General features: G+C 35.6%; 1 protein-coding gene across 1 annotated transcript; it reads right to left on the bottom strand.

The window, feature by feature from the left end:
• Positions 1–1475: 1475 nt before the first annotated feature.
• Positions 1476–20713, bottom strand: LOC129272824 (casein kinase I). The gene is made up of 5 exons (XM_054909923.2): positions 20265–20713; positions 12228–12334; positions 10036–10162; positions 5291–5389; positions 1476–4975 (listed from the first exon to the last, which is right to left on the bottom strand). Exons 1-5 carry the CDS (start codon positions 20433–20435, stop codon positions 4832–4834), a joined length of 648 nt encoding a protein of 215 aa, XP_054765898.1. The 5' UTR covers positions 20436–20713; the 3' UTR covers positions 1476–4831.
• Between the last annotated feature and the right edge of the window lie 6087 nt (positions 20714–26800).

Below are 26800 nucleotides of genomic sequence, written 5' to 3'. Positions count from 1 at the left end.
TACTATTATGTCCAAGTTTTATGAACTAGACCAACACACTTTCAAATTTATGGCCGTAATTCAACAAATACCCCAATTTGGCCAAAGTTCATTGACCCTAAATGACCTTTGACCTTGATCATGTGACCTGAAACTTGCACAGGATGTTCAGTAATACTTGATTACTATTATGTCCAAGTTTCATGAATCAGATCCATAAACTTTCAAAGTTATGATGGTAATTCAACAGATACCCCCAATTCGGCCAAAGTTCATTGACCCTTAATGACCTTTGACCTTGGTCATGTGACGTGAAACTCATGCAGGATGTTCAGTGATACTTGATTAACCTTATGTATAAGTTTCATGAACTAGGTCCATATATTTTTTAAGTTATGATGACATTTCAAAAACTTAACCTTAGGTTAAGATTTTGATGTTGATTCCCCCAACATGGTCTAAGTTCATTGACCCTAAATGACCTTTGACCTTAGTCATGTGACATGAAACTCAGGCAGGATGTTCAGTAATACTTGATTAACCTTATGGCCAAGTTTCATGAACTAGGTCCATATACTTTCTAAGTTATGCTGTCATTTCAAAAACTTAACCTCAGGTTAAGATTTGGTGTTGACGCCGCCGCCGCCGTCGCCGTCGGAAAAGCGGCGCCTATAGTCTCACTCTGCTATGCAGGTGAGACAAAAAAAGGAGAAAATGAGAATATTCTATATTTCATTTGATAAAATAAAAAAGAAATAGTGAGTGGATGACATCATCAGTATCCTCATTTGCATGTACATGTAAATGTGCATATTTAACTGTTTTGTGAAATTTAGCAAAAATTTAAAATGACATAACTTTCTTATCCGATTTTGATGAAATTTTCAGTGTTATGCTTGTTGGGATTTTTGTTGTTGGAATTTTTTCTTTTTATTCTTATCAACTTTTGGTTGGGATAGACTTGTCCTTTAACATACTGTAATACTAATGTTGTCTCATTACTGTTCATATCCCTACAAATATTACAATGCATTTTGAGTGGAAGATCAAAGTCCTGTTTGCTGTTGAATTTCATACCAAAACTTTGAAAATTATATGTTGTTTATCATTACAATTCATATGTTCCTGCCCTGTCACGTTATCAATCCTATATTTTTGAAAATCTTCTTCATATCCATACAGGCCTACATGTAGATGATACTGGGAATTGTTGTTTTGTTCAGTTTTTTTTTAACAATTAATTCCAGAAAGTCTATATTTTACATTTTCCCCGGATTACAGACTTACTATTCTCGATTTTCATTGTATTTTCTTTAAAATGAAAGAAAATGCCAGACACACTGCAGTAATCTCCATTCCTCATCACTTTTTATTTTTTTAAATTATGTCCATAAATTTGGCAGTTTGGTCAAATGTACAGTAGCTGGATGGCAGTAGCAGCTCTAGCAAACAAAATCAATTGTTCTGCTCCAGTTCTGTATTCATTTTTTTTTTTTCGGGGGCTCCATTTTAAATTTTTTGTCAAATTTCGGGGCTCCATTTCTACCTTTCGAGGGCAACTTTTTGCATTTTGGGGGCTCTTTTTGAATGCTACTTTTTTGTATTTTGAGGAATACCTGTTCACTTATTAATGAATTATTACTTTTTGTTTAATATTGTATGATTTTTTAAGTTATTTTTTTCATGCTTAGAATCTTGGGTGTGTGTGTGTGTGGGTGTGACTGTGAGTTGGACTTGGATATAAATGAATTCAATATCTAATTTCTACTCCGTCTATTCCAGTACAATACCCTGTACTCGGCCATGTACATGTAATAAAGGCCCACATACCCTAACTTTTCCTGAAGTTCTTTGAAAACACAGATCTCCATGAAAATTGCATTTCTCTATGGGGGAGTCTAAATTTGGTGAGAATGTATTCATTAAGAACTTAAATATACATGACAATGAAGAAATCATCAAACTTTATTGGCAGTTTGAATAATATACCTGAAATGTAAACTCTGTCTGAAACAGAAAATCACCATCATTGAGGCCTTTACTGAGCGAATCGTCCCCCAGAGCTCTGGCAGAGAGACAAAGCTCAGACTGGCTAGCTAACACAAGCGCCAATGCGTGCGCCTGCCTCCGGCCTTGTAAAATAGATGGAGCTTTGTTTGATGATTTATTGTCTGATATTTACCACATTCCCGAGAAAAATAAAACAAATGATTTTTAAGTTATAATTAATAAATAAGGTAAGTTATTTTGGATGTTAATAGGCCGTTTTGAAAAGCAGAGCCTAATGACAACTCACCAATGATAGGTTACTAGACTCTGGGATTTATTTCCTGTGTAATTCGAATTATTTTTTCACAGAATTGTGATATCTGTAGGGGAAACATGTGCATTAGAAATTGCACATGGTGGTAGTCATAATGGACCCCTATACATGCAACTGTTTCCCGACCGTCGCGTTTATTTTTTTTCTATACCATGTGTGTGGAAATACATGGTACAGAAAAAAAGGATGCAACTTCGGAATTTGAAACTGCGCTCCTCGCTATTTTCAAGGCTTAGCCTATTCATGATTTTGAGTGTGGATTTTGGATGATTTTTAAATGGTAAGCGGAGCTAGAGCATATGGCGCTAGTGGGTCGTTGAGTTGTTATCACTCGGAAATAATTTCGGGGGCGATATTCAGATTTTATGTCGCCCCCGAAAGCATGATTTTGGGTGATTTCGAGGGCGACTTTAGGCATTTCTGGGGCGAATTCGCCCGCCGCCCACGTGTATTTTTTCACTGATGTTGACATCTGCATTATTGAAGTCGCATAAGAAGTATATTGAAAGCACAGCATGAAGTATTGACTGGACCATAAACAGTGACACCATTCAGAAGATGACCTTAAGATGATTGATGGGGTGTAGGTGTCGCACATGTCCAAAGACAATCAATATCAACAAAATACTACAAGTACAATGAACCACAATATATACTGAAGGTCCGCATGAAGTTCCTTTGTTGTGACACCCAAAGTCCCATTGTAACTCTGGAATCACTGGGTGATAACAAGTTTAGTGTTGTAAGCTGGTGTTTTTTGTTCAAGACAGCACTTACATGAACACCCCAAAAAACCTGATTCAAAGCGAGGTTGATGTTAGGATTGACCTTTAATCTATGTTGGAACTTAGTTCAGAAACTGGGCTGACACTGTTTAACACTAACACTAGCACCAACACCCCATGCACTGCAGTACTTCACCTTTGACCTTTCAAGTTCATTTGTATCACTGGAGAAGGGGTTACATAAATGACCTTGTGTGAGGGCTAGCAATGGATTTCTTGGCATGCAAAGAATGCACTATCATTGTCTGCTTCATGTCTTCAATGTGTAATCAATATGGCATCTGTTAACTACCCACACGTCTTATTCATACAGAAAGAACTTTGTTTACAGACCTGTCTTTGACACCAACATTCATCACTCAATTTTTGCATTGATGCAAACCATTCAGTATCAATTGTTTCATTAGTACCAGTCACTCACATAAAGAGGTTTTTACATTGAAAAAAGATTCATCAACATTCATGTCAGAAAAGTTGTTGATCTCACAACATTCCTCGATTTTGACTGGCTGAGAAGCACTGTTACTATGGTAACTGTCAGATAAAACAGAACTTGTCAGATAAAAATGTCACACAAGTCCTTTTCATGAAACGCTCCCCTGATCAAGATTTGCTTTTATACATGTACCTACAGTAATTCTTTGTTTTATAATAATGGTTACATATGGTAAAATGAAAATTAAAAAGTGGATTAAGCATATCCTCTTCTCCATGAAACTTTTAGCTACAACTGTAAAATTGAACTCAAGCCTGACTAAAGCTTTGTCAAAGGTTACATGTAATGTGAGGGTTTTTTTTCTTCAAAGTAACATGTAACCTCCCAATCTTACAAAAGTTCTGATTGTTTTTTTTCTCCATCTGTTGCTTCTTTGTGAAAATTTGAAATTCACATGACACAATATTTAGCACCCTCACAAGGTATTTCTTTTTGTATTTATCCAAGCTACAAGGATTAAATCATGTGATTTTCAGCATAAGCCCATTCCATGAATGAGATATGGTTCTATACCAAAAACAAAAATTGTGCATGGTTATTTTTATTTTGGCCAGGTGGGTGTTTCATAAAGCTGTTCGTAAGATAAGAGTGACTTTAAAAACGACTGGTGATCCTTTCTTGCAGTAAATGGTTACTGGTATAATTCAGCACCTAAGAAAGGTTCACCAGTCGTTCTTTAAGTAGAGCTCTCTTAACTTACGAACAGCTTTATGAAACGGCCCCCAGGATTGAGCCAGCCTATTAAAAATAAATTATCCTTAAAATTGTAAAGGACATCCATGAAAATACATTTTTGTTTCATACCACTATAAAAGTTTTAGTACGTAACACAAATAATATGGAATAGTGACCAACAATATTTGGGAATTTACCAAAATTCAAAGGTTAAGTCCATCTATAGAGTTGATTTTAATAAATAGCAAAAAATAAACAAGCAGAGCACAAAGTAAAAAATGCAAGGATATATCAAACTTTCACCTACATAGTAGTTTCATAAAACAATTAAAGATCATAACAAAACTCAATTGTGTTCAGTGTCTCATGCATTTTGTTGCATTTGTGATGCTGATCGTCTTTTTTGGCATTTAAATTTTTCCCAAATCAAGATCTGAAAAACATTTTACAACCAGAAATGGGGGACACTGAGCACATCCTTGTTTTCTCTTGAAATCTGTATTTTGTAATTGCTTTTTGAATCATGATTCATGCTGCTGTTTAAGTTATTGAAGCTATACAAAAGAGGTTTACTCACCTCTGCTCAATACCAAGATGTGCATTGATACTGGCGTATCTTGCTGTACCAGTAAGGTTTTTGTCCTCTCTGTACTGTATATGTTGCTTGCTTCTTGAATCCTTGAATTTCTTTGCTAGACCAAAGTCTATGAGGAAAAGCTAAATGATATTCAAAGAGAAAAATAAATACAATGAAAGTGTATTGTCATGAATGTGACTATGATGTTTTATGTAGATTTTCAACAGATAAGTCAATATAAAAATGAAAATGAAAATTAATTAGGCAATAATATTGGTAAACAAAAAAGATCAAATACAATTTTTTATTCTTCAGTCCTTTTTTCCCCCAAATACCTATGGTATATGTCTTGGTCACAGCCTCTTCTGAAAGAGGGTAAATCAAGTCCCTCAGCACATTCAAACAAGTCAAACAATGCAATAATAAAGAACAAGTTTGAAATATCATTAACATACTTGATTGCAGTGTCTTCCTATACCCATAAGGAAATTGTCCGGTTTGATGTCTCTATGGATGAAGTTCTTAAGATGGACGTATTCAATCCTCGCTATCATCTACAGTGGAGAGCAAAAAGCAAACAAGAAAAGAAAAATCTTTTTATGGAAATCATAACACAAAATGACTCATACATGTACATGCATGTAGTACAAGATTTGGATACTCAGTGAAAACTAAATGAATAAAACAAGTTTATGAGTGATAATTTAGTGTCATTTTACATACCACAAAGATTAGTTACACTAAATCACATACTGAAAAATAGGTAAGAGTACAATTAAATCATTGGGCTTAGCTATTTCTGTAACTTATATAAAGAGAAATTTAAAAAATCATCTCTTAACTTAAGCAATTTCTCCCCCGCCCTACATGTATACATTAATACTAATATTCAATTACATCAAACTACCATTCTATACAAATCTGGAGCAGACTGATGGGAAAATGAACGGTTCAATGCCTTTGTAGATTTAAGACCCTGCATTCGTTTGAAAGGAAAGACTATAAATGGGATCATTATAGGTGAGCTTCTGTTCATCAATGTGTGGATAACTGTTCCTGATTTGGCTTCCTGTACTCCCAAGAGTATGACTATACAGTAACCCACATGACAGTTTTACAGGAAATTGTATGATTTCACCACAGAGTACCACACTTCTTTGTACGAAAATACTGGTTACACAAAGACTCTTTCTTCCTTCACAATGTTGTTTTACATTTACTTAATTCAATTGTAAAATATTTGTGTTGTGTAGGTAAAGGGAAGTACATGTATCATTATTTTCCACATTGCAGCCATGGCCGGCCTACATTCATGCAGAGGAATTTATTTTTTATTGTCAAGTCAACCCCCATCCCCCCCCCCCCCCCCCCGAAATAGAGGCCTACATGTACATAATTTGTATAATTTTTTTTTTCAAAAATGGACATGGAGAATGAAATATTCTTAGATTGTATAACAAAGCCACATCTATCTGCCTGAACCTCCCTTAAAAATGGCTTACTTCTTATTAAAAAAATAACCATCTCCCATTATAATAGTCTATCACAAATATAACTATTCCTTTGGCACAATATTCAAACACTGTACTTCACTTTAAGTCCACCTCAACAAATATTTGATTTGAATAAAAAGAGAAAAATAAAAAAAGCACAACACTGAAAATTTCATCAAAAATAAGAAAAATTTTATATTTCAAAGTTTATTTTATATGCACGTCACGGTCGGTATGCAAATGAGGGAACTGATGACATCAGTCACTCACTATTTCTTTTGTATTTTATTATATAAAAAATAAAATATGAAATATTCTAATTTTCTCCGTATTGTCCTGTGAAACAAAGATTTATTTCTCGCTGAACATGTGGAATTAACATTGTTTAACATTTTATGGTTCAGTCAATTGGTCCTAATTGTCAAATCTGTAAAATTTAAATATCGTATAATTCAAACAATAAAAAACAAAAGAAATAGTGAATGAGGGACATCATTGATTCTCTCATTTGCATGTGACTAAATTGTGCATATAACTATTTTGTGAAAATTAAGCGAAATTTTAAAATGTCAGAATTTGTTAGTTTACATCTGACTTTGATTAAATTTTCAGCATTACGTGTATACTTGTCTGAATTTTCTCTATTGATTCAAACCAACATTTTTTCTGAGGTGGACTTGACCTTAAAATGAGAATGGAACCCATGGAACAAGTTACTATGAAAAATGAAAGAAGATCAAGAAAAGATTGAGTAAAAGTGGACAAACAAAAAGAAATCAATTAGCATTTTGACTGACTGTATCACTAATGCTATGGACTATCCCCCAATGATGATGCAACTAAAATCTGTGCTGTCATATAAAACTCTCCCTTTTGGAAACTCAACAAAACTCTTTTTACGAATTAATTTACATTTAAAATGATAGTACAATCAATTCATGTTAAAGGAGAATGAAACCCTTGAAACCAGCTGAATCCATATCAAAGAGAAAAATCAAAGAAACATATTGTTGAAAGTTTGAGGAAGATTGAATGAATAATAAGAAAGTTATGAGCATTTGAATATTGAGATCACTAATGCCATGTAGATCCTCCCATTGGCAATGCGACCAAGATCTGTGATGTCACACACGTACAACTCCCTCATTACTGTAGTACTTATTTCACTTATATTCTCACTTTTATAGAGTCTATCACAAGGTGAGGTGTTCTCTTTATGAGAGGACAAGTGCAGAGGTTTCACAACATTATATCATTGATGAATCGTTTGTCATATGATTAGAATGAGCAAAAAGAGATGTTTTGGGTATTTTGGGGTATATTTTCAGTGTCCAAAAGGGGAGAGTTGTTCATCTGTGACATCATAGATCTTGGTCGCATTGCCAATGGGAGGATCTCCATAGCATTATTAGTGATCTCGACATTCAAATGCTCATAACTCTTCTATTGCTAGTCCTATTTTACTCAAACTTTTGTTGATCTTATTCTTTGATTTTTCTGCTTTCACAAAAGCTAACCTGCTCCAAGAGTTTCATTCTCCTTTAATGTTTAGAAACTTGTATTGCATGTCCTCCCATACAAATGAACAGTCATGATCTTGGAATATACTAGATAGAAGGGAAAATTTAAGTGAAATATTTCTTTGACATCACAGATCTTGGTCGCATTTCCAATGGGAAGAATGGGAAGATCTAAATATTCAAATGCATAATTACTCAAACTTTCATTTGACCTGTTTCTTGGATTTTTCTCTTTTATATGAATTCATCTAGTTTCAAATGTTTTAGTTCTCTTTTAATATTGATGAATAATCTATAACCAATGAGTTACCAGCTGCTATAAACTCCTTGCTAATAAAAAAAAGTTGGTATAAATTGATATAAAATAATTCTCTCCCCCCCCCCACACTACATGGCAATGAGAGAGGGGGGAGGGAGAAAAAAAGTCTGATCATTGAACATTATATTCTCTAGCTGGCAATTAAAACTATTACAAAAAAAAAAATCATAATTCAGGAGCTGGGAAAATGTCCTCTCTACAGTGGCGTAACTACGGGGGTCATGTGCCCCCCAAATCAGCTGGCAAAATAAATGGGGAAAAGGAGAAAAGGATGCATTACAAAAAAAGGACAAGGAAAAAAACTGACTGAATACTTTTAATATTTCTTTCATATCAAAACACTTTTACCAATTTAAATACCTGCAAAACATATATAGGTATCGACGTTTGAATTTGGGAAGCAACTTCAAGTTTCTTTTGTGGATACAAAAACTCCAGTCAGTTGCATTACGGTTAGTCACTTTGTCCAGCACCACAAAATTAGAAATTTTTTAACCTTTCTTGCAACTTATATTTTAAAATTTTCTTTTAATATGATGTAAAATTATGATCTTCAGATTATCAATTTTAAAATTTTACAAAGCAAGCAATAATTGTCTGTTAAAGTAAAAAAATATATGTAGTCCCATGTATATAATTATTTGTATGGTTCGGATTCTCCTATAAGGAGATGCGTAAGAAAATTTTGAGGCTAATTATAATCACCCTTTGTATTTTTTTAGCAATTTATATTGAACAACTGGTGACAGACCAAAAAGAAGTTATTATGCAGACATACCCTATATATTCCAAAGGTTGGGGAGGGGGAAGCACATGCCCATGCCATTGGTTGGATAGGGGGCATTGTTGGCTGTGGTGATTCCAACATTGTAGGGATTATACAAACAAAGGAACTTTCTAAAGCTGAGTAAACATTAAGGAGGCCAATAGTTTATCAGTTGGAAAATGACTCATATCCAAAGAACACTTTCTATGCTGTGTTTGCCTTCCAGGAAACATAGAACTTGTCATACTGTGAGCATGCAAGCAAAGGGCAATCACAGAACTACAACTGATTTTCAGTAAACCCACATATTATCCCTCGTAAGTAATGAATGCCACATAATATAGCAAGTTTATTTCTTAAAGGTAAAATAAAAGGAAGTAGTTGCAACAATTATTTCATGAGAAAGTCTTTAAACTCAAGGTTAAATGCCACCATATTATCATAGATCTAATTATGGTTAAAACATTTATTTGTGAAATCTTGAAATCTTAGCTGAAAAACGAAAATTATGATGATCACTAACACAAAAAGGCATATGTGGACAATGAATTTTGCTATCTAGAGTAATTTGGCAGTGGCACATATTTTTTATTTACACTTGGGCGATCATTTTATTTGATTCTGTTTGAACTCATTTTGAGATTGTAACCACAACTGGTATTTACTGGTATTAAGACTGTACAGAACACTGACAAAGCATTTTCTCCATTGATAAAATACTGCTAGTTACATGTAAAATAAGAATAAAAGTCAAATTATTTACTGCTTTATAAAAATTTGGAAAAAGATAATGCTGATTATATAAGTACCGGTACATGTAAATGCTCACAAATTACAACACACAGTAATAATAACAGGGAAAATCATGTCTACAGTATGTATTGTACTTCTGTACTGGGTGTATTTGCTCTGCTTAAATGTTCACTCGTAATTTCTTCTTTCTTTATTTTTTTATTGAAATAATTTGACAGATATTTTCACATTTCAAGTCCTGAATATTTGGCCTACATGTACATGTAGGCATAGATGTTAATTATGATCAGCGCCCAAGATTTTTCTTTCTGCTGCACTATCATTTATAAATAAAATGTGGAGAACAAACCTGATCAGCCAGCATAAGAACTGTTTTCATGGTGAACTTCCTTGAACAAAAGTTGAAGAGATCTTCAAGACTGGGCCCAAGGAGCTCCATTACCATGATGTTGTAATCATGACCTTGACCAAACCACCTAAAATATGAATGGAAGGCAAGGAACAGAATGAAACAGAAAACAGGGATTGAAGAGGAGGACCCAGGAAGGGAGGAAGGAGTGGTGAGGGGAGGAAGGAGTGGTGAGAGGAGGAAGTGGTGAAGACAGAGAGGGATGAAGGAAGAGGAGTGCAGGAAGAGAGGGGTGAAGGAAAGTGGGTGAAGATCGAGAGGGGAAGGGTGAATGAAGGAGGGAGGGTGAATAGAGGATGGGTGAAAGGAGGAGAAGGATGGAGGAAGGGGGTTGAAGGAAGGAGGGACAGTGAAGAAAGGAGGAATGGTGATGGAAGGATGGAGAGGTAAAGGAAGAGGTGGAGGATCAAAAGGAGGAATGGAAGAGGAAGGAGGAAGGGTAAAGATAAGAGGGAGTATAGGAAGGATGGAGGGGTGAAGGAAGAGGGGGATAGGCAGATAAGGGGCAAGAGTGAAGGAAGTAGAGAGGTTTGAAGAAAGAGGGGAATGGATGAATGGAGGAGGGAGGTGTAAAAGAAGAGGGGATAACAGGTGGTGGTACAGGTAGATTGGAAGGCAAGGAGGGAGAAAATGAATGGGAAAGAAAACAAGGACAGGAAGAGGGAGAGACAAAGAAAGAAAATTAGTTTTTATGTAGTCATTGAGATATACTGTACATGTAGAAATGCATCTACATGCACTGAATAATTTCTCTTCTTTCAAATAAACATTACATGAACACTGTACATAAAAAAATAATGAACATGTTTCATGGAGCTTGATGCATCAGCTAACCACAGACATGCACACCACACATTGCATAGTACATTTAACATGGTCTACACCACACAAAAGTACAAGCTACAGGTACATGCACATGTACAAATAATATGGTCTACATGTACATGTACTTTCACATCATCTATCCGACCATATACTGAATACCTGTATATGTACTGAGTCTGTACACATAATTTGTACATGTATGTACTATACCAAGGAGCTTTACACTGACATCTTCATGCCCAGGCAACATTCGTTCACATGATTCAGAATTTCAGATCATAGTACACATACATGAAAATACTGATTTTGAAATAATTACGTTCAATTCTTTTCAAAGTGATCAAATAAGTTTCAACAAAATCAGCTGATTTTGTTGTTAAGATGAAAGCTTTGAGTCATCTATATTCTGCTGGGACTCTACAGAAAAAAAGTATTTAAAATTCATTGCATTTGCATACATTGCATACCTATACCTTGGCATGACGAGTTATGAGTCTTTATTTCGATAGTCATGATGACTCATCTGAGTTGTGGTAGTGGCTAAAAAACCCTCAGCAATGCCGGATTTGCACTGCCTTGGTCAATTACACATAGCTCTAGTCTGACAGCTTTCAACACTTGCTTGATGATTATCATTCAACAAGCTAAAATAAGAATCCCTAAATAAGGATGGGGTTTTTGTTTTAAATGGGGAAAGCCATTTTGAACAATGACCTACATGTACATGTAGTACTGGTACATTCAAAATGTCCCTAGTATCCTGAGCATGTGATTTCAGATGCAAAATGGCAAGAGCTCTGATGACATTCACAGTTCCTACATGTACATTACATGTACTATATCATGAATTCAAACTATATCATGAATTCAAACAATGTTACCAGTATTTTTCTACAATATGTTTTTCCATGGACCTATTACACCTTCATGTACATGCATTTTGGGAGGGAAAAACAAATGTTTCAAGAACGATGCACTCTATTACATGTACATGTAGGTAAAGACATGCATATATCTGATTCAAAATTTTCAAAACTTTGCTGTTGTGAAATATTAATCTAGTTTATATTCAAATCAACTTGAGATTAGGATGATCTGGGCATTGCAGCTGGTGTCTGTAATTAAAGCTACATGGATAAAAAAAAAACATTTATAAAGAGCTTCAAGCCCTGGGTCATGTCTTCCGGATGGTGACATACTACATTTAAGGTCTATGTACATGTAAATAATTATATCTGATTGATACACACACACACACGCACACATGGACTTGGCAGATGAGATGAATAAATCTTGATTTCACTTACTTCATTTGTGGAATCCCTGGTCCTCCATGTAGAATCTTATACAGCTTGCTCTCATACAAAAGCTGTGGATGCTTCGCTTTCTCCGACTCTAATTTGACAGCTACCTCCTACAGAAAAAGAGGACACAGACAACATGAATTATCATATTGTGAAGTGCAATATGTACATTGTTGTTTATTGTGTACATTATCACACTTCTCATTAGAATACATCTCACTGTCAACAGGGCCTAGACAGACATGTCATAAACTACATTGTACATGTACCTGAAGTCTGTACTCTGTATCATTTTTAAGATGATATACAATCAATGCATGTTCTCATGCATAGCAACATTGTGGGAGATTATTATGAATGGATGATTGAGACCAAAATAAAATCCCTTCAAAATTACTCAAAATCAATTCATGGGGTAATCAATCCTTTTATGCTAGGCCATTCCTATGCCTATGGAATGAACTTCAACAAGACAATATTTCTCGTCTCACCTGGGGTGGTATTCTGAGGATCATTATCTTAATTTTACCTCTGTAAAGATGCACCTATTTTTGAAACAATAGCCATCGAGATACATGTACATGTAGGCTGTAGCACTCTCATCTCATTCAACCAATGAAAATTCTTTTCGCCCAGAAGTTTGATGGAGGAGTGATATTGCATCACTTTTTAATATTACATTCAAATAATACCCAAACAAGTTCTTACAGGGGGATCTTTGAAAAAAGGACAATATGCATTTAACGCATATATCTTTTCAGATGTAAATATCACAAAATTTCATGCATGATTTCAAAGACAATACATGTCAACAAAAGTCTTTAAAAATATTTTATTGATCTAAAATTATGTATTATTGTCAAGTATTATCCAATATCCCTTCATTTTCATTTTTTTGTATCTAGATTACTGAGAAATATTGCTGAAACTGATGATGCAGAGATAAAATTGCCCCTTCCCCACTCTATTTTTATTTATATTTTCTTCAAAGGCACAGACACAGGCACATCATCTGCATTGTTAGATTTTGAATGGATATACTGTACATACAGTACATATCCATGTATGTCTATACTAGCATAACTCTGTCACATACACTAGATAAAAATCCATCTCAGATACCATGATTTCATACTTTATCAGCGAGATACCAATTTCATTTTAAAGATGAAAATAAAAAAAAGAAATAAAGATAGAAAATACTGCCCCGGTTTTATTCACACAAGCTTGCAGGTGTACACATGTACATGTATGTACTCTTCCCCTCTTTTAACATCCCCCCTATTTCTTTATTTTCTTAATACTGTACCATGAGCATCTTCTCCTGATAAATACTGGCACATTACAAATGTCCAAATCTAATATCATTTATTATTATTCACTGCTTAGAATTACTAACAAACCCCCACGTCAACTTTGCAAAAGTGTACTTTATAAACTCTCTGAAATTATAGGATATCATTTATATTTGGCAAAGTAGAATGGTATTTTGAAAATAAAATTATCAGTAAAGAAGCAAGCATTATCAGGTCTGTAAAAAATTCTAATGATTTTATGATCTAATGACTAATGACACTGCATATAAGAATAAATTTTGAGGGTGGATGAGAGGGAGAGTTCTGTACAAATTACATGGGAGATGTGCATTCCTGTATTGAAGACCCAACTGGAGCAAAAAATCAAATTGACAAATCATACCATACCAATTGAAAGCTCATAAGCCAAGGCTCGACATTAGCGGTGGCCCGGTGGCCCGGGGCCACCAAAAATTCACCTCGGGCAACCATTATTGATAAAATGTTAAGTTTTGGTGGCCCGAATCGGGCAACCAATAATTTTCAAAGTAGCACAATTTTTCTCCCAATTTTGCACGCATTTATCAACTTTCTACAGCTCAAATTGCAAGCCAGTTCGTCATGCGCCTTTTTTGTTGATCTACACACAAATACACACACACACAGTTTGCATATTAGGCCTACAGCTATAGCATACAGTAGCTATTATCCAGCCAGCCGCGCCGGCCGGCTGGCGTGAGCTTTGCATGAAGCCACTGCATACAGCAGTGCTCTAGATCTAGCTCAGCCTATTCAGACTCAGGGAGCTGCGATAAAAAATGTTGCTGCTGAGAAATCTTCCACAGAACTTTAAAAATCTAAGTCAAAGTCACCTTTTACACCAATGAAATGAAATTCTACAGTCTATATTACGAAAATCTGGTGTACCCTGATTATTTGCAAGTATTAAGAAGAGGAATTATGACCTCTCTTTTGACTCAAAAAGACCGATTTCCACATGAATTAATGCACATAAAAACACATAGGCAAGTACATCACAGTCCCACGTGTGCATTTGTATGTATGTTGATACTTGGTTTCTTTCGAAGCTGTGTATTTTCTAGCCTTAAACAAACAGACAGTTTCTTTCTTTCTTGTTTATAAATGACTTCTTAAACCACTCTTGAGAAAGTAAATACTTTGGGAAGGCATTTCATTGATATGAAATGTGATTTTTTTTTCCCCAACATTTTAGCAAATATATGTAGGGAAGGACTTTTCTCACACTTTTTTTCCAATATAGTTTTTGCCGTTTTCTTTTTTTTTCTTTCATTTTTTTTGACAGTGGTTAAACCATTTATACCCCTTCCCATTGAATATGCCTGATTAAAAAATATGTTTCTACTGAAAATAAAATAATACAAACTAAAGGATATAAAAATAGAAATGTGCCATTCCCAAAAGGTAAGTGAAAATTATATGCTTGGCTTTTAATTATATTCCAGTCAGAATAAACTGTTGCCACAGCTGTTAAAAATATATGTAATGGCTTCTTAATTTTCCCCCTTTTCCCCATTTTTATATTAACTTTGTTTTATTAATTTTTCTTTAATTTTCTTTTCTTTTTTCTCTCTAATTTTTTTCTTTTCTTTTTTTCTTTTTTTCCCTGTTCTTGATTTTTTTCTTTCTTCATTTTCTTTCTTTTGTTTTATTTCACTAATTCCTTTTATTATTTTTGTTTTCTTTTTGTTATATACTTTTTGAAAATAATTTTCGTTTGTTTCTCCCTTTTATGCATTGTTCTAATTTTGCAGCATATTTTTCTGTGATTTTCTCCTTCTATATGCTGCAAAAGAGAAAACAGAAATAAACTGGATTTGGGGCATGCATAATCTAGGTTTTAGGATTCAAAGAGGAAGGAAGGAAAAACCATTGTTTTGTACATCTATCTGAGTTTGCTATGCACTATTTATTTACTTTACCATTATCTCTATACAGAGATTTAAAAAAAAGTCCACACAACCTGCGAACAATACAATTCATTTATTCACTTTCAATCATTTCATTTTTACAACGATAGAAACAATTATCAATTAGCAAAGTAAAATAACAGCAAACAAGGTTTACATACAAGATGTATAAAGTGAAAGGAACTTAGTGGTAGTGGCTGCAGAATTAATATTTCAGAAGTTTGTTTGATTAATTTTTAATGTTTTTCTTTATATTTTTCGGGCCACCAAACTTTAATATCGGGCCACCAAAAAAAATTATTTGATGGTTTTGGTGGCCCGAACGGGCCACCACCAAAAAAAGTTAATGTGGAGCCTTGCATAAGCCAAGGCTCGACATTAGCGGTGGCCCGGTGGCCCGGGGCCACCAGAAATTCACCTCGGGCAACCATTATTTGAAAAATGTTAAGTTTTGGTGGCCCGAATCGGGCAACCAATAATTTTCAAAGTAGCGCAATTTTTCTCCCGATTTTGCACGCATTTATCAACTTTCTACAGTTGAAATTGTAAGCCAATTCGTCATGCGCCGTTTTTGTCAATCTACACACAAATACACACACACAAAGATTGCATAGTCATGACATGATGGAGGCCTACCACTACAGCATACAGTCAGCCGGCTGTCTGGCTGCGTGAGCATGCATATTGCATATGAAACCAATGCAGCTTGCTGTGCACTAGCAGACTTTTCACTCAGGGAGCTGCGATACAAAATGTTACTGCTAAGAAATCTTCCATAGAACTTTGAAAATCTACGTCAAAGTCACATTTTACACCAATGAAATTCCCTTCTACTGTCCATATTACTAAATCCTGATTATTTGCGAGTATTAAAAAGAGGAATTATGACCTCTCTTTTGACTCAAAAAGACCGATTTCCAAATGCATTAATACACATAAAACTCATAGGCGAGTATATCACAGTCCCACATGTGCATTTTTGTGTATGTTGATATTTGGTTTCTTTCGAAGCTGTGTCGTTTCGAGCCAAAAATAAACAGACAGCTTCTTTCTTTCTTGTTTATAAATGACTTTTTAAACCACTCTTGAGGAAGTAAATACTTTGGGAAGGCATTTCATTGAAATGTGAATTTTTCCATCATTTTGTCAAATATAAGGAAGGACTTTTCTCACTGTTTTATCCAGATATAACTTTTGCCGTTTTCTTATTTTTTCTTTCATTTTTTTATAGTGATTAAACCATTAATACCCCTTCCCATTGAATATGCCTGATTAAAGAATATGTTTCTACTGAATAAAAATAATTTTCCCCATTTTTTATTAATTTTGTCTTATTCATTTTTCTTTCATTTTCTTTTTTTTCTCTAAATTTTTTTTTCCTGTTCTTTTTTTTCTTTCTTTTTTTGAATTTCACTTATTTATTTTATAATTTTTGTTTTCCTTTTCAATATACAATTCTAAAAATTATTTTTGTTTGCATGTTTCCCCCTTTTATGCATTGTTCTAATTTTGCAGCATATTTTTCTGTGATTTTCTCCTGCTATAATAGTATATAGTATATAATAGCTGGGAACAATACAATTCTTTTGTTCTCTTTCAACAATGATAGAACAATTTATATATTACCACAAATCAATAAGCAAAGTAAAATAACAGCAATCACGATTTACATACAAGATGTACAAAGTGGAAGTAACTAAGTGGTAGTGGCTGCAGAATTAATATTTCCTAAATTCGTTTTATTCATTTTTAATGTTTTTCTTTACATTTTTCGGGCCACCAAACTCTACTAACGGGCCACCAAAAAAAATTATTTGAAGGTTTTGGTGGCCCGAACGGGCCACCACCAAAAAAAGTTTATGTGGAGCCTTGCATAAGCTACAAACTAACTTACTACAAACACAACAATTTTTATGCATTTTCACTGCTTGTCAGCTGAGTATTTTTGCTTGAGACTATTCTAACTAAAATTGGCAATTTGGCATGCTTCAAAACTGCTTTATTGCACTTCTTACAGACCTGGGCCACATCTTACAAAGAGTTACATGTATTATTGATCCAACTGATCTCAATTCTCAACTATATGGAAATCCAACATCGTCATAATTTTTCCACAAGAAATTTCCACATGGTCCTTTGTAAACAAATATACATGATATGAAGAAAATATTTTGAACATGTATTTTATGTTGATGTTGCTACATGTAGCTGTCCATAGCTGCGATTGATCGAATCAATCGCAACGCTTTGTAAGATGGGGACCTGCTGGGGCCCGTCTTAGAAAGAGTTGTGATTGATCCGATCAATCGCAACTATGGACGGCCAGGAAGGTAAACATCTATTATGCATGTTTGTTCGAAATATTTTCTAGCTTTGATGCATATTCATGCATTCATTGTTTTCTTGAAAGTTCACTGTGCTTCTCTTTGCTTCCAAAGGACATTGTGCAAATTTCCTGTAGAAATTTTTTATGACACTGCTCACTGCTGGATTTCCATAGAGTTACGATTGATCCAATCAATCGTAACTCTTTGTAAGACGGGGCCAAGAAGTCTGTCAGTGAAGATGTCACAAGAAGAGTTGTACGGTTTGTACAAAAAATTTTTGTTTCCCAGATCACACATATTTCCTCCACCATTTTGGAGAAATCATTGATAACTTATTTCTGCATTCTGAAAGTGAAACTTACAGTACAGTTCTGGGTGTTTACCGGGGGGGGGGGGGGGTACTTAGTATTAAAGTATGATAGGTATGTGCCGCGGTGTTGAGACCCCCATTTCCGTTCCAGAGGATCATTAATTCAGAAAGCCATAGAAATTCCAATTTTTTCTGTTCCAGAGACCCTCAAATTTGTGATATCTTGTTCAAGAGAGCGGCCATCATGAACTACTCAGCTGGTCGGAGCGGCAAGCTCAATTGGCGTGGAGCCATTTTGCCAGCCCGCCAAAGTTCCCCGCGCCTGCAGTTAGCTTGCACAAGCCCAATATGAATATAGCAAGACATGTGCACGTTTTTTACATAGCCACTACCAATTACACCCACAATCTAATCAGTTCCAGAGACCCCCTTTCTTATATGGTCAGTTCCAGAGCATTGCATTTTTAGCAAGAGTTGAAAAGACGTTGATCCAAGAGCCGTTCTGGAGACCCCCGTTTTAAGACCAAGTTTTAGTTCCAGACCCCCCTATTTCGACTTTGGCGCGGCACATAGTTAATTAGTTATCATGTTATAAGTCAAGTACCCCCCCCCCCCCGGGGGTGTTTCACAAAAGAGTTAACTGTGACTTGTCGTGCATAAGTGCCAATACCATAAAATAAACGCTGCAGTGCACATCCTCTGGGCATGATCTGAAAAACTAAACTGGGAATTATGGTGAGACTTTTAGTCCCACTAATTTTAGCAATATTTCCTGCCGACTTTTGGTGCAGCTACATGTAGACCAAAGCTTCCAATCATGACATTTAGAAAATAAACACTAGGCCCTAGAATCTAGAGCCTATTGAAAATAAAATTGATACAATATAATTGCCAACAAGTACATCAAATAACCAAAACAGACAATGCAAATTAAAGGGACTAGATTTACATCTATTTTAGAGCTACTACACTGTAGTAGTACAAATCAAACTCCCTTATCAGCATCCTCCCTGTAGACCCGTCTAGCTGAAATCTGCATCTGTCTCACAAGTTGTCATGTTACATAGACTGAAAAATCTGCTGTATTTTTCGGCAGAGGTTAAACATTTTCTGATTTTTTTCAGTCCTATTCCTTACCGTGTTACTTAGCCAGACAAAAGTAACAAAATCTCAATGGAGCATGCCATAACCTGACCTACTAGACCAAAAGCTTCGGTCTCTGTTATATTGGTTGTTCCGCTGAACTCCGTTGGCTCCACTCACCAATTACAGAGACCAAAGTTCTAACTCCATTTGTACAGGGACTCAATGGCCATATGTTCAAATGTATTATTAAGTTCGGATAAACCAGGGAAGTGGGATTGCGCGACAGCCGAAGTAAGTCACTTTTTTTTCCTTTTGCCGTTTTGTTGCATTTCAGGCCAAAACGGAATAGGGCCTAATAATGTTATATTTTGGTCCAATTCTTTTTATATATTTTTATGAATGACAAAAATCAATGAGCCCCGTTGGGGGATTTTGCATCGTTAACCCCCTAAAAAAGGCCCTAATGGCGGCTGCACGATCGCGAGCCGTCTGTGTACGACTACGAGGAGAAATTTTAAAAAATTCAAAACGGTCGACGGCTGCCAGCTGTCTAATCCTGACCGAAATAGACTGATTTTTCTGATTACGTTGTACGTTTCTGAGCTAGATCTACGACTAAAAAAAAGTATGACAAAAAAAATGTTTCAAAATCAAATGACTTATGACTTAATAACATTTAGATCCTCTAATGTTACTGTTAGATCTAGAGTCCGTTTTACCTGACATCTAATCAATGTTAATACTAGTAAAATAGACCCTAATGAAAAGTGAGTCTGAGAAGTGAGATCTGCTGATTCCGATCAATCTTATTGTCAATTTGTAAAATTTATCTTTTGGTTTCTTTTTTCGACTTTGTTCAATACTTCTATTGAATTTTACGTTAATTATTTGCAATGAAAAAGTTTGACAAGGTCAAGGACAAAAAAATTCTCTTTAGATCTAGAATTAAGACTAGGCCTAACTGGATTTTTAGTAAATATAAGTTAGTCAACTGGTCAATCTATTTTTAGTCTAAATTTTAGTCTAATAAAAATAAAAATCTGGGCTGGCCTCTGACTACTACTAGTACTTGCCTCTCCATTTAGAACGTGAATTCCAAGATATATATCTCCAAAAGATCCACTGCCTATCTTTCTCACCAAGCGATATTTGTATTTGTCGCTGCCAACAATAAACTCTCCACTCCGAGTTCCACCTTGACTTCCATGCCCATGCATGCCCGCAGCTGAAGGCGCAGCCGACATGTTTGTGGACAAATGCCTGCGGCCTACGGCGAAGAAATGATTGAACTATCTACAAGAATATCGAAATGAAAAGCATAAAATGGATACTAATTCATTCGATTTCATTGCGAATTGACGGTACGTTCCATTTCTAATTCGTCAAAGTCATTCCCTCTGTGTAAGGATGCATTCCTTTGTGTTTATTTTGCTTCCAAAAAGTCCCAATACACAATTTTTCCAACCAAGAAATTCAAGAAAGATCAACGTTAACCGTACGTGCATTACTCATTGTGTTGTGTGCGCGCGCAACAAGCTCCTACGGCCGGACGTACGTACGTACGTACAAAGAGATTGCCCTTTGACCTGACATGATCACAAAAACAATCCGAAATGAGGGGCGCGGCCTCGCCGGATAATTGTGAGCTCATTGCCTATGTTGCCAGAGCAACAGGCCAACGCCCTTTTGGGTAATTTCATTTTTACAGAGATAATTTGGTTCGTATGTAAAACATTTCTTAATAGGATTTCTTTATCCGATAACAATAACAACAACAACAATATCAGCAATAAGGATGATGATGATGGCAATAATATTAATAGTATAGTAGCAGTAGCCAGTAGGAGTATTATAGTAATGATACTACTACTACTACTCCTACTACTACTACTCCTATCTGCGAGATAACATGGTTTGAGTCCGTGGTTTGAAATACCCGTGCATGATTGTTTGTTTGTTTGTTTGTATGTTATGCGTTTGCTTGTGCAGATGTGTGTTTGATTCCATGTAAAAAAATGTTGATGTTATAATGTGCATGAAAACAATAAGAAACCGCTGAGAAACTCACTCATCACCACGGAAAAAAAGAACAGTGACTTTCAATATTGTGTCATTTTGCAACTTTTGAATTTTGACCTTGCCCCGCACTTCAAGGCACTGCACCTCCATGTGAACCATATAATCATATCACGTATAGGTATCATTTTAAAGAGAATTAAATGATCTTTTGAATGATATCAAATATGCATTGTGTAAAATTGAGAGTTGGGAGAAATTAATGGCTAAACTAAGATTTCCAAACTTTTTTGAGGAGTTTATAATATATACGCCATATGATACGCCATTGGGGAGGGGGAATCATCACCATAAAATACAGGTGCAGATCCAGGGGGGGGGGGATTGCGGACGCACTGCGTAAAATTGCAACAAAGAGAGAGAGAGAGGAGCAAAAAAATAAGATGCCTTCATTGGGAGTGATCCGCCTTTTTATCGTCAATAACCATATGGAGACCAAACACCATTCATTTTTTTATGATGACTCCCCTCTATATTGGACAAAATGCATCCCTTTAGAAAAACACAAGGATTCGCGCCTGATCACAAAAAATAAGAAATCAATGATGACTATATATGCAGTTCATCACAAACAGCAATATCACTTTGCAAAGGATGATTTATCCACTCATTTCTTTTTCGTCACCGAATACGTTTTTAAAAGGTAACATCTGTAAATAAGAAAGAAACCTAAAAAAGGTTGTGTGTTTTTTTCGATTGATTTCTTATGAAGCAAATAATAGGGAAAACATTGAAAAAGTAGATTATTTCAAGAATCCGAGAAATCATACTTATAGCTCATGCAGCTTCCAAGATTCTGCAAGGGCGAATAATTATTGATGAGCATAATCAACGAGGACAATATCTAATAATGCGTTATGTGTTATGGCGCCATCTATTGCTGGTCCAGACTGTATCATCATCATCATCATCATCATCAATGTCATTATCATTGATAATGATAAAATATTTGAAGTTCAACGAAAGAAACGTGATGACAATATTGTGCGGGCAGCTAGAAAACTACGTCAAAAGATGAATACTAATGACTTGATAGCTAATTTCATCTGCCCTATACCTGCCTACGAAAATGTAAAACTGGGATTGGTCTTTACATTCCAAGACTGTCCTAGGGGCCGTTTCATATAGCCATTCGTCAGTTCAGAGCGACTTTTAAGAACGACTGGTGAACCATTCTTACGCCCTAAATAATCACCAATGAACATCAGGGCCTAATCATGCTAAATATGGTGCATATCTTCTTAAAGTTACTCTGAATTTACCAACAGCTTAATGAAACGGCCCCTATGTTTGTCACATGCATTCCCAAGCATATATTTGCTTATATACAATGACAATCCCTTTTTCGCAAGCGACTGATATGTTCAATGGTGCATATTTCCGATTTATTGTCAAAACCTCTTTGTTATATTTTGTGTTACATGCAGAAGAAAAAAAAAGAAATTATATCAATATGAAGAAAAGAAATATCTGAATAATACGTATCATAGTATAGGACAGTGATAATTTTTATATTGTCCAAGAGGCGATGCCCGGGCCCGGTAGACACTTTCAGGACTGTTATCGAAACAAGGCAAGACCGCGATGATTCATTTGATTTTTAAGTTTGTCAATGTTTCTCTGTGAAATTTTATTCATTTCTAAAACGTTTATTTTTCCAACAATTTTTAAAATATATTTAAAACAAATATCAGCAAGATTTTTGTTAGGTGATTGCATTTTTTGTTTCGTTTCAAATTTGAGCTTTCTTCCTCTTTCTTTCTTTTGCTTCCTTCCTTCCATCCTTCCTTCCTTTCTTCCTTAATCCTTTCTTTATTTCTTTCTTTCTTTCTGTCTTTCTGCACTGTAAAAAAAAAATTCTGAATCAGTAATTAACACTTAATGTATTTAAGTAGAATTTACAATTTGTAATTATTTTTCGTTTTTTTTAAGTAGTTTTAACTTGTCTTTTAATTTACTTGATTTATTTGCGTTCAATATACATTTAAGAACATTCACGTATTGATAGCTTGCTTTGATTGAGTACATCTAACTCAATTAGGCAAAGATTATTATTACTTATAAAATCATGTTGAATGTACTTATATTTTTCAATGAACGCCATATTTAAATAATGCATGAATATTCATTAGAGCAAGTAAATGTTGTTTTCTTTTTAATAAATGTCATATCTATATGTGTTTGAAATTGTTTTGGATAAGGGTGTGCTAACTATTTTATTCTTTTGTTGAATCAAAGAAAAATCACCATTAAATTGTAATTTAGCAGAAAATTTCAGATTTGTTTTTAGGTTTTCAGAAAATGCTTATATTATTCTCTCTCACTGTTTTATTTGTAAGAATGAAACGATCGCGTATAAATATCAATGTCAGTACCTATACCTGTACAGGTAAGTGACAATGCACAAAGTCTAATATTTAGATACAACATGTTTCAGATGAAAATGATGCCAACAAAAATTGGGACGATGGGGGACGGACTTTCGAATCACGAAAGTCCCTCTTCCCCCATTTGATTTTTTCAAATATTTAGTGATTGTTTTACTTAATTGAATTAAGTTATTGTAACTTAATTTTCTTGAGTAAAATGGATGCAAAGAAAATAAGTAAATTTTACTTAAAACTGCCAAACTCATAAATACTTAAAAAAATTAAGGCAATTTTTTGCCACAATTTTATTGAGTAATTTCAACTAATTTTTTTTTACAGTATGTCTTTTTTTTTCTTTTTTGTCTTTCCTTAATTCTCCCTTCCTTCCTTCCTTCCTTCCTTCCTTCCTTCCTTCCTTCCTTCTTTCCTTCCTTCCTTCCTTCCTTCCTTCCTTCCTTCCTTCCTACCTTCCTTCCTTCCTTCCTTCCTTCCTTCCTTCCTTCCTTCCTTCCTTCCTTCCATCCTTCCTTCCTTCCATCTTTTCTTCCTTCATCCTTTCTTTCTTTCTGTCTTCCTTTCTTTTTTTTTTTTTTCTTTCTTTCTTTAATTCTTCCTTCCTTCCTTCCTCCCTTCCTTCTTTACTCCCTTCCTTCCTTTCATCCTTCCTTCCTTCCATCCTTAATCCTTCTTTCTTTCGTTCTTTTTTTTTCTTTCTTTCTTCCTTCATTCTATCTATCTATCTATCTAATATCTATCTATCTACCCTTTTTCATTTTTTCTTTCTTTCCCTAGTAGACCTTTGACCTTTTCACCTTATTTATTTTTATTTATAGTTTTTGTCACTTCCATGGGCGGCGATCCTGGGGGGGCGGGGGCACAGTGCCCCCCACTTTTTGAAGCACTGAAAAAGTGCCCTTTTTACGCGAGAAAAATGCCCCCTCACGAATGTGTACTGTGCCCCTTTCATTGGAAGAGGACCCGTTTTAGGTGTTACCAATTGCCCTTTTTCTTGCCATTTTTTCTCCAAAAAGTGCCCCTCACGGACGTGTTCTGTGCCCTTTTCACCTGAGAAGGACCTGTTTTATGTGTTAGCAAGTGCCATATCTTGTATCAGTGCCAAATTTTACAAAAAATTCCCCTCATGAACGTGTTCTGTGCCCCTTTCACCTGCAAGTGCTCCCTTGCCTTCTTGTAAGTGCCCTTTCTCGAATCAGTGCCCCTTTTTACCCAACAAAAGTGCCCCCACGGAAGGTCCTGTGCCCCTTTTACCTCAGAAGGACCCGTTTTATATGTTAAGGAGTGCCACTTTGCCTTCTTTTAAGTGACCTTTCTCGAATCAGCACCCCTTTTTACCCAAGAAAAGTGCCCCTTACGAATAAGTCCTGTGCCCCCTTCACCTCAGAAGGATCCGTTTTATGCTGCCATTAGCAATTAAGTGCCCTTTAATTTGCCATCTTTTATGTGCCCTTTCTCGTATCAGTGCCCATTTTTACCCAAGTAAAAGTGCCCTTCACGAACATATCCTGTCATTCCTGTGCCCCTTTCACCCGGGGGGGGGGGGCTGTCAAATTTATTGCTGTACACATGCATGACCAAATTATTTCCAAACACCGCCCCCTAAACGTGTGCAAAATAACACCCTAAACAAGTTTTTCGCGGGCTCCATTTACACATTTTGGCCCCTAAACAAGTTGTCGCCGGGAATATGACCCCTAAAAAAAGGGAAAGGCTTTGGGGAAAATACCCTAATTACGTTTGACCTCGCGATTGACCATTGACCAGTTTTTCAAAACCACCATTTTTTTTTGAAAATCAGTTTGATACCCTTGACGAGTCCACACTGGGCCCGCGTCCAAAACTGAAAAACACCCATTTTAACGCGTTTTTTGGTCACGCATGTGTACAGCAATGGCTGGGCCTTTCACCTGAGAAGTATCCGTTTATGCTGTTAGCAAGTGCCCCCACTGTACGTACCCCTTTCACCTGAGAATTAAGGATCCGTTTTAGATAGATAGATAGATAAATTTAGATAAATTTTATTTTCCCACATTTTCACAAAACCCAAACAGATACAGAGTCTGACTTGCATTGGGGCCGTGCCATGAAAAAAAATGTACAAAGTAAAAGGCACCCAATTTTAGTATACATGAATAACACAGAAAACATATGTGTTTTATGATGTTAGCAAGTCTGCCTTCTTATAGGTGCCCTTTCTCGTATCAGTGCCCCCTTTTAAAATTGCCCACGTAGCACGTACACGAACGACGTTCTGTGCCCCTTCACCTGAGAAGGACATGTTTTTTGTATTAACGAGTGCCCCTTAGCTTTGCCTTCTGATAGGTGCCTGTTCTTCGTATCAGATAAGCTGTTCTGAAAAAAAGACACACTCTTTCTGTGCCCGATGAGCACCCGGTTCCGTTATTTTAGCGCCCGGCTGCTTCTAGTGCATTATGAATGAAAAAAAAACCTATAAAAATAATCCTACGATCGAGCGTTAAGTTTCATGAGTCATGCAAGGGCGGAAATCTCTCCCAAAGGTAGGGTGACGAGGGCTGGAAAATTTAACAAGCTAAAAAAAAAAATAAAAAAAAAAAAAAGGTTATCACCCCAAATGTCAGGTCATTTCGACCAAAATAAATTTGACAAGCAAAAAAAAAAAAAAAGGTTATCACACAAAAGGTAATCTCGTCCATCTTTCCATCTTAAAAGACCAAAAATAGTAGGGGGACATTTGATATTGTGTCCCCCTACTATTTTGGGTAGGGGGGACGCGTACCCCCTGTCCCCTGGGATTTTCGCCCATGGAGTCATGTGAGTGGGATAGATATAAGTCACTTTTTCATTGTTTTAAGATCATGGTCGTACGCATGGGGGGCAGTCCCCCCCCCCGAAATTTTGAAAACTTATATTTTTTCTGCAGATTTTCACAAAACTCGCCAAAAGTATTCACAAAATCAATCAATATCACTTAACAAAATGCAAAAAGCGCCTCAATGATAAGATTGGTCGCTTCGCTCTCTCACTTTTGAGGGATTTTTCCCCAAATGCTTGCTATATATATATAGCTGCCCCCAAAATTTCTGCATACGGCCATATTTAAGATAGTGCCCTTTTCAAAAGAAAAATTGCCATTTTCCCTGTGCCCCCCCCCCACTTTCAACTTC

Source organism: Lytechinus pictus, chromosome 12 (genome assembly GCF_037042905.1).
Source record: "Lytechinus pictus isolate F3 Inbred chromosome 12, Lp3.0, whole genome shotgun sequence".
Lineage (NCBI taxonomy): Eukaryota > Metazoa > Echinodermata > Echinoidea > Temnopleuroida > Toxopneustidae > Lytechinus > Lytechinus pictus.
This window is presented reverse-complemented; position numbering and strand designations above follow the sequence as displayed.

Bases quoted from the DNA above. Each gene is read 5' to 3' on its own strand.
- LOC129272824 (XM_054909923.2), bottom strand. From the start codon at position 20,435: ATGTCGGCTGCGCCTTCAGCTGCGGGCATGCATGGGCATGGAAGTCAA. The intron at 10,163-12,227 runs GTAAGTGAAATC...TTCATATTTTAG, and splicing joins CCAGGGATTCCACAAATGAA to GTGGTTTGGTCAAGGTCATG. The intron at 5,390-10,035 runs GTTTGTTCTCCA...TCTCCACTGTAG, and splicing joins TTCTTATGCTGGCTGATCAG to ATGATAGCGAGGATTGAATA.